The sequence below is a fragment of the Chinchilla lanigera genome, unplaced genomic scaffold (genome assembly GCF_000276665.1).
Source record: "Chinchilla lanigera isolate Chin_1 unplaced genomic scaffold, ChiLan1.0 scaffold00198, whole genome shotgun sequence".
Taxonomy (NCBI): domain Eukaryota; kingdom Metazoa; phylum Chordata; class Mammalia; order Rodentia; family Chinchillidae; genus Chinchilla; species Chinchilla lanigera.
The window spans coordinates 454,881-463,055 of NW_004955599.1; the positions used below are offsets into that span (position 1 = coordinate 454,881).

General features: G+C 53.8%; 2 protein-coding genes across 3 annotated transcripts in view; one reads left to right on the forward strand and one right to left on the reverse strand.

Annotated features, from left to right (window-relative positions):
• The window catches only part of Taf6l (TAF6-like RNA polymerase II, p300/CBP-associated factor (PCAF)-associated factor, 65kDa), a gene marked incomplete at its 5' end in the record, with an annotated part of 8,297 nt that extends 1,606 nt beyond the window's left edge, over positions 1–6,691 (reverse strand). Inside the window, 9 exon segments of the mRNA XM_013510041.1 lie at positions 68–196; positions 2,612–2,744; positions 3,001–3,221; positions 3,303–3,377; positions 5,191–5,285; positions 5,533–5,583; positions 5,687–5,837; positions 6,192–6,278; positions 6,532–6,691. Coding sequence (XP_013365495.1) covers positions 68–196; positions 2,612–2,744; positions 3,001–3,221; positions 3,303–3,377; positions 5,191–5,285; positions 5,533–5,583; positions 5,687–5,837; positions 6,192–6,278; positions 6,532–6,678 — 1,089 coding nt within the window.
• A 1,013-nt stretch (positions 6,692–7,704) lies between these two features.
• Positions 7,705–8,175, forward strand: part of LOC102007836 — a 6,553-nt gene continuing 6,082 nt past the window's right edge. For both annotated transcript variants that reach the window (XR_265153.2, XM_005414765.2), the window contains exon 1: positions 7,705–8,051. Coding sequence is in view for 1 of the 2 variants with exons in the window: in XM_005414765.2 (XP_005414822.1) it covers positions 7,789–8,051 (263 nt within the window). In the remaining variant the exon portion in view is untranslated. The remainder of the gene's footprint in view (positions 8,052–8,175) is intronic.

Genomic DNA, 8,175 nt, shown 5'->3' on the forward strand with positions numbered 1-8,175 from the left:
AGCTGGTGAGCGGGCGCCGGGCCGGGGCGGGGCGGCGGGACACTCACCGGGGCGGCGGGACACTCACCAGCACGGCGCCGTACACCTTGTGCCCATCGGCCTTGACCTGCGCGTTGGACACGGAGTAGTCGTCCAGCACGGCCTGCAGGTTGGTCCAGTAGGTGGACAGGTGCGGGTACAGGACGAGCTCCACGGCCTGCGCGGGACGGGGCGGTGAGCGCGGCTGCCCTCCCTCAGAGACCGTTGTTTGATATGTCCCCGCTCCCCCTTTTATTTTGTTTTTATTTCTGTTTGGGGGGGTACCGGGAATCAAACTCAGGACCTCGTGCTTGCCAGGCAGGTGCGATTGCACTGAGCTATATTCCCGGCCCTCCCCTTTTTATTTTGACAGGGTCCTGCTAAATCACTAAGTACCCTAGGCTGGCCCAAACTGGCGATCCCTCCGCCTGGCTTTTTTTTCTTTTTTTAGTGCTGGGATCGCTCACAAATACTAGCACGTGCACTACCGCTGAGCTGCACCTCTAGTCTTAACGCTTTTAAAACTGGAAGACAGCCAGGTGTGGGGGTGCACATCTATGATAGCAGCACTCAGAGGCCTCAGGCAGAGGATCATCGAGAGTTTGAGGCCAGCAGAATACATACTGAGACAAGACTTGTCTCTGGGGGAAAGAAATGGAAAAGAAGTAGATGTCCACTGTTATGTACAATGGTATTACTGACCCTGACAACAAAATAAAATGTTGTGGTCATCTTGAATTTGATATGTTTACCTTCTTTAAGGGGGGGGGGGAATAGCTCAGCGGCACAAGCCCCTGCCTGGCAAGCCTGAAGTCGGGGGTACCAAAAAAAAAGAAACCTAAACATGTTTATCTCCTTTAAAACTCCAAATGAATTTACAATGTTTAGAAAGGTGGCTGAGGGGCTGGGGATTTAGCTCAGTGGCAAAGCACCTGCCCGGCAAGCGCAAGATCATGAGTTCAGTTCCCGGTACCAGAGAAAAACAACCAAAAAAAAAAGGTGGCTGGATCAGTAACGTGAAAACCAACTGCAAACTAACACCATGAAGTCATTACAGCAGCATCAAAGGGTAGCAAGAACCTAGGAATACATTAATAAAGGAGGGTAGAGGTGTGGCTTTTTGGTATAGCACCTGCTAGTACCCATGGAGCCTTGAGCTTGAACCCCAGCACCGCTAACAAAATAAACTTATGATAGGTTCTCAGGAGAATGAAACATCCTAGAAGACTGAGCTCCTTAAAAAAATGAAACATACACGACTTGTTCATGTTCAAAGACTTAATGATCTTTTTTCCAAAGCTAATGGCTTTTTTCCCAAAGCTAATAGAGTCCCAAAAATTTCCAATAAAAATCTCAGCAGTAACAACTACTGCAGTTATGCAAGTGTGATTCAGCAGAAAACCCCATTAACATACACGTGACGTTAACACAACTAAGGCACAAAACTGTTAGATGATACCTACAGATCTGAAAAAGCTATTTAGCAAAAACCTTAATGGCTAAATACTACAGGACCTGAGTGTTTCCTGATGTGATAATGTGGACTGCCCAAGGGTTTATGAAGTAGGGGGCACTGCTTCCACCATGCAGGACTTCTGACGGGATAAAACATCCACACACAGACCGGGCATGGTGGCGCATGCCTGTAATCCCAGCACCCGAGAGGCTGCGGCAGGGGGATTGTTGTGAGCTTGAGACCAGCCGGGACTAAAAAGTGAGCTCAAGGCCAGGCTGAACTGCGTAGTGAGACCCTGTCTCAAAAAGACCAAAAGAAGAAAAAAAAAAAAATTCACACACAGAAAGTCAAGGTACAGTGGACCCTGAAATTCAGAGAGATTCTGTTCCTATGGCACCCTCAAGTTGTGAAAAACTGCACATTTCAAATATGACCAGAAAAATGCCTGTATAAATGCTTGGTTTTTTTATAGTTTAAACCCTGAATATACTGTAGCTATGTAACTTAATTTAATAAAATACTGGAGTAATAAAGCTTTAGAAAGTGTAAGGCATTTTGGTGGATCTCAGAGCATGAAGAACAAATCCCAGCAGCATGCAGCACCCTGTCATGCTGCAGGGATGCAGCAGCATCTGCCATATAGGTCATGGGCAGCAGCCAGGGAACAGCAAGGAGAACTGAATAACGCTCTTGGACTTGCTACTTGCAAACCTCCTGCCAAAAAACAATTATGGAGAATATCTGCTGTTTCCAAGAAATTGCGGGGGTTTCCACAAGTAATTATTAGGGAAAATTAAAGAATGACTGAGGCTTCAAACTTTGAACCAAGACTTCCCAGGGCACACAGTATCATTACTAAGCCTGGCTCACAGCAAGAACTCTATGCTAGGCAGCAACAGAATACTCAGAGTTAATGGTAAAACATACCATTAGCATTGTTTTCTTTTCGTTTTTTGAGACAGGGTCTTGGTATGTGACTACTCTGAGGGCTGACTGTGTAGCCCAGGCTGGCCTCAAACTCACAACCATCCTCCTGCCTCAGCCTCCCGAGTGCTGGGATCACAGGTGTGCGCCATGAGGCACAGCTTCCCTTAGCATTCATTTATGCAGCACAGCAGTAAAGGCCAGGCTCCTCACCTTCCAGCCAAGAGCATGGAGTCCCACCACAGCGCCGTAGTGAGAGCAAAGAGGCCGCACGGGGTCCGCCAGCACCTTCTGCAGGGACAGCAGGATCTGCTGGTAGAGGCCACTGACCAGGTCTCCATGAGTCCTGTGGGAGCCACATATAGTCAGGGTAGGGAAGGAGGTGATGCTGCTGCTCCAACTCAGGACACAACACCAGGACACACTGTGTGGCGTGGAACACCACACCCTGGGGACGGTAACGTGGGACACCTGTGACCCAGTCTCGAGGCCCCAGCAAAGTGGCTCTCATGGAGGCGGCGCCCCATGCTCTCCGTACAGTAACTGAACCCCACCCTACCCTGTCTGACACCTTAGCCACAGCAGCCCAGGCTCAGTGCTACCAGAAGATGTGGCTGAGGAGGAGTGCGGCCCCATCCCGCAGGGTCCAGTGGTCATTCAGGGGGTTGATAGAGGCAGCCAGGGGCTCCAGGACGCAGTAGAGGACACTGCCCACCAAGGAGCGCACGTAAGGCCCAAGGCAGAGGTGTGGGTTTCGAACCAGGCTCCGGGCCACCTGCAGCAGCCGGTGCAGCTGCTCGAGGTCATGGCTCACAGATTTCACCTGTGGGCAGAAGGAAGGCTGAGGGGGCGGGAGGAGCCCTGAAGGCTGCTGGGCCACCTCCCTCCCCAGGTGCTCACTTACCCCACTGACCACATACACAAAGTAAGGCAGCAGAGCTGCGATCTTGGAGTTTGTCTGCAGGTCCTGGAGAGCAACCTGCAAGGAAGGGCCGACAATGTACTGGAACCATGGCCCCAAGGATAAACCCCCACTGTTCTGGGACTCCCTGTACGGTGCACAAAACACCGACCCCTGATTCGCCAATGCTAGTTCTAGCCATGTAACCTACAGAAATCCACACATGCAACCACACATTACACCTTCTGTAACTATAAAGTGAGGGGCTGGGGATTTAACTCAGCGGCGATGCACACCTGTAATCCCAGCACTCGGGAGGCTGAGGCAGGAGGATCATTGCAAGTTTGAGACCGGCCTGGGCTACAAAGTGAGCTCAAGGCCAGCCTGAACTGTCTCAAAAAGACCAAAAAAAAAAAAAGGCTGGGGATCTAAATCAATGTGGAACCCCTGAGTTCAATTCCCAGTATCACTCCCCCATAAAGCTAATTCTGAAAACCAGATGTTCACACACAGGTTTACACTGGAAGAGGCAAAGGTAACACACAAGAAAAACATCCAAGTAAAAGAACAGAAGGTTTTCTACTCAAAGCATTTTTATAACGTATGTCCTCCAGTAGGCATACACTAGCGTTACTTTTCAAGGCAAAGAAAATGCATTAAAGTAGAAGCACCTCAGCTCTGACTCTCCACCGGCACTCTGGATGAAAGTCATGGCCATGAAGGCAGAACCCAGGAAGGCATGGCTAGCTCCTAGCACTGTGCCTCCAGAACAGGGGCCACACTGTTTTGTTTTTCTTACTGGGACCAGCGCTCCACCACCAAGCCACATCCTGCCAGGAGCCATCCTTTGTCGGCAGGAAGAGGTGGCAGCAGCACTCCCGATTTTGCAAGGGAAATAACCGTAATGGGTGGACACGAAGACACAGGAACTGGAGGTGTCGTTCAGAAGGCATTTGCCTGGCAGACAGAAAGCTCTGGGAAGGCTCTGGCTCGGACACAGCCCTCCAAAACAAACCACTGCCATTATGAAGGGTGAGCAAGGCCAGCTAGAGAGGAAATGACACACCATGCATAGAGCCACGGATTTAAGAGCCACAGAGCAGGCCTGGCCAGGCACCCAACCTGGCCCCATTTCCTCTGCTCTTTTCCTGCCCAAGCCTAGGAAACGAAGGCCACAATGTGGATGCCCGCTGGGCCCAGATGAACACACACCCGAAGTGGATCCATTAGGAAGCTATAGAGGGTGACACCCGCGCCCTGATTGTGCATGATCAGCATGGAACAACAAGTGCACTTCAAGAATAGCTTCTCCCCTCACAAGCCACTGTGGAGAAGACCAGAATGTAGCAAATGAAAGGATTTTGTGGGGGCATGAAGGTTGGAAACTTGGCATGGCAGCACACACCTGTAATTGCAGCACTTGAGAGGCTGAGGCAAGGGGACTGCAAATTCCAAGCCAGCCTGGACTACACAACAAGACCTTGATCCCCAAAAAAATCATAATAAAAGCCAGGTGTGGTGGCACACGGCTGTAATCGCAGCACTAGGAAGGCTGAGGCAGGAAGATCACCTGTCTCAAGCGACCCTCTAGTGAAAAATTCAAGGCCAGCTTGGGCAGTGAGTTCAAAACCAGCCTGAAGCTGGGTGTGATGGCTGGCAAATGCCTATAATCCCTGCACTCAGGAGGCTGAGGCAGGAGGATCATTGAGTGTTCAAGGCCAGCCTGGGCTACAAAGTGAGCTCAAGGCCAGCCTGAATTGCAGTGAGACCCTGTCTCAAAAAGAAAGACCAAAAAAACCCACAAAAAACAAAAAAACACCAACAAGACCAGTCTGAATTACATAGCAACGAATGAATGAAAAAAAAAAAGCCAATCTGGACCCTCACTCACCTTCATCAGCTGTGGGTCATCCCCAAGCACAGCCCGCGTCACCTGCTGATAGTACTTGAGCAGGTCATCAGTCAGCGAAGACACTGCACTGGGCACTGTGGCAGGAGGGGCAGGACGTGGGGGCCTCTCCCTTCCCCTACCCCCCCAAGCCCGCACCACCTGACACACAGAAGCCACTCAGACACAGCCGGCCATGCACCCGCTGCTGTCCACCCTGCCTGTCAGCTCTGTCCACTGCCCCACAGGACAGCCAGGACCATGGCACCGCCCACAGGAACCCCAGCCCACCTCCCAGACTCACGTTCTGGCCTCCAGCACACGGCACGATGGCCCCTTACTTACCTGAGCCTTGGGGTGCCAGGTTCCCTTTACCATCCAGATAGGAGACATGAACTAGAAGCAGGCAGAGAGGGACCTCAGCCTGGGCGCTGCCCCTCCAGATCTTGCCCAGGCTGCATCCAGCCCAGCACCGCCGCCCGCAGCACCCAGGAGCCACCTCTGACAGCCGTCTCCGCGCAGCCCTTAGGGATGTTGGTGGCTAGGGCCAGCTCCACCAGGTTCACCTCTCGGTCCTCAGGGAAGTAGAGCTCACCCTCCCTGGTGCAGCGCAGGGGCAGGGCCTCCTGGGACCCATAGCCACACACGGCCTGTGAAAGCAATGGAACAGCCTGAACCTAAGGCGCACACAGGGCCGTCACAGCTCCCACCCGAGGGCTGTGGCTGGGGAGGAGACGCGGCCCTGCTCACCCAACACCCAAGCTGCCTGCCTCCAGTGTGAAAACACCTTGCCCTCAGAACACTCGAGGAGGCCTAGCTCAGGGGCTGGAAGGCCCCAGTTAAGTCCACCTCTTCCAAGAAACCTTCCCTGCTCCTGGCCAGCAACTCCCTCACTGCTCCAGCCAGAGCTCATGTCCCGGTGTTCCCAGCTGGCACGTGGCCTGCTGCTGCTGTGTGTCACCTCCATGTCCCACCCACCTCCAGCCCCCCACTGCACCGCTCACCTCCACACTGCTCCAGCGCAGGGCCCTGTTGAAGTCCTCCACAGTCAGCTTCCGCCGCTTGGTGTGCTTCATGAACTGAGAGCTGTTCTGGGGGGACAGGAACCAGAGTCAGGGATGGGGACTCCTGAGCCAGGGTGCACGGTGAGGAAGACTGGGTGCCAGCTTAGCCCCTCTGTGCTTGTTTCTCACTGCAGGAGGTGACATCTGCCCCGCCAGCCAGCAGGACTGCCACAGGAGACGGCACCAAGCCCCTAGGGATCACACAGCTCTGCCCTGCCAGGCGCGGTCACCGCGGGGCATCAGCGTGCAGGAGATGTGCTGGGCCGGACCAGGTGCTCACCTGAGTGGCCTCTCGGAGCCTGTAGCACACATCCTCAGCCAGCAGCGCTGCCACCTCATCGCTCAGCTCCAAGCCTGTGCTCTCAGCCATGAGCCGCACCGACTCCCGCGGGATCTCCACAAACCGCCGCTCCTCGCGCTCTGACATGGCCCTGGCAGGGCTGAGAGGAGATGCAGTCGGCCTGGCTGCCAGTGTACCCAAGAGGCCGAGACAGCAGATCAACACAGTCTCACCCAGTCCTGCTGCTCCTGCATTGCAACTCCCGAGCAGGGAGCTCAGGTTCCGATGAGGACACCGAGGCTCTTGGCAAGACCAGGCCAGCCTGTTAGCAGGCGGGGAGCAGAGAAGCGGCCAGCCTCGGCAGGCACAGACTGGGGTCCCTGCCACAAAGCTGGCTGAGCTCACCCACTCTGAGCCCTGCTGCTTTGACATGAAACTGGGGTGGTGACCCTTGCCTTCATTCACAGCTGCGATGAGTGCAGACACTGTCCCCAGAGGCCAGCGGCTAGGGCTCCAGAGCCTGTGTGGGGCTCGGTTGAGTTCGTTCCCTTAGCACCCACAAAGCCTTGGCTTCAACCCAGAACCCCTGGAAAAAAGAGCACTACACCAGTGAAACTCATCACCACCACTAATTATGAACAAAATCCCCAAGACAGGCTTGGTGTCACACAATGTAGTCCCAGGTACTTAGGAGGCTGAGACAGAGAGATTACAAACTCTAGACCAGAGCCCAGCGTGATGGCGCATGCCTGTAATCCCAGCACTTGGGAGGCTGAGGCAGGAGGATCGTTGCAAGTTCGAGGCCAGCCTGGGCTACAAAGTGAGTTCAAGACCAGCCTCAACTGCATAGTGAGACACTGTCTCAAAAGCACCAAAGAAAAAAAAAAAAAGTTCTAGCCCAGCGTGCGCAAATTGCCAAGACCTTGTCTCAACCAAAAAATAAAAAATAAAAAAATAATAAAGGCTGTGGATGTGTTCAGATCTGGGTTCAATTCCCAGTACCACAAAAATAAAAAACAACAAACAAAAGCACCACATGCCCTCTTTCTTCTGATTGTTACCACAACCACCATCAACTAACTTTTTACTGAAAATAAAAATTTTCCCCGGTATCGGGGACTGAACACAGGGCCTTGGCACTGATCTACATCCGCAGCTTTTTTTGTTTGTTTGTTTTAAATTTGAGACAGGGTCTCCCTAAGTACCTGGGGCTCACAATGGCAATCCTCCTGCCTCAGCCTCCCAGAGGTGACAGGGATGGGCCATCACGCCTGGCTGAAAAGCTACTTTTTTTCTGACAGACTTGCTCAAAAATCTTCAAAGTCCTTTCTCCCTGGCTTGGGACCTGCATTTGGTCCCAATCCCCACAGAGCCCTGCTAGGTGCCTCCCATCCCGCAGAGCCCTGGGCCCCGTGCCAGCTGCCTGCCTTCGGAGGCGGGCCTTCTGCCGGGCCTGGCGCTCCCCGTCTGGCAGCAAGGCCTGAACGCTGGGCCCGCGTCCTTCCCCAGGACAAGGCAGGGTAAGACCGAAGCGGCTGAGGTCCGACCCCGCAACTCGCACTGCGACTGCACGGAGGCCGGGCTCTCGGCCAGGCCCGCGCCGCCCGCGCTCCGGCTCCGCGGCCAGCACGCCCCTCGCCGGCT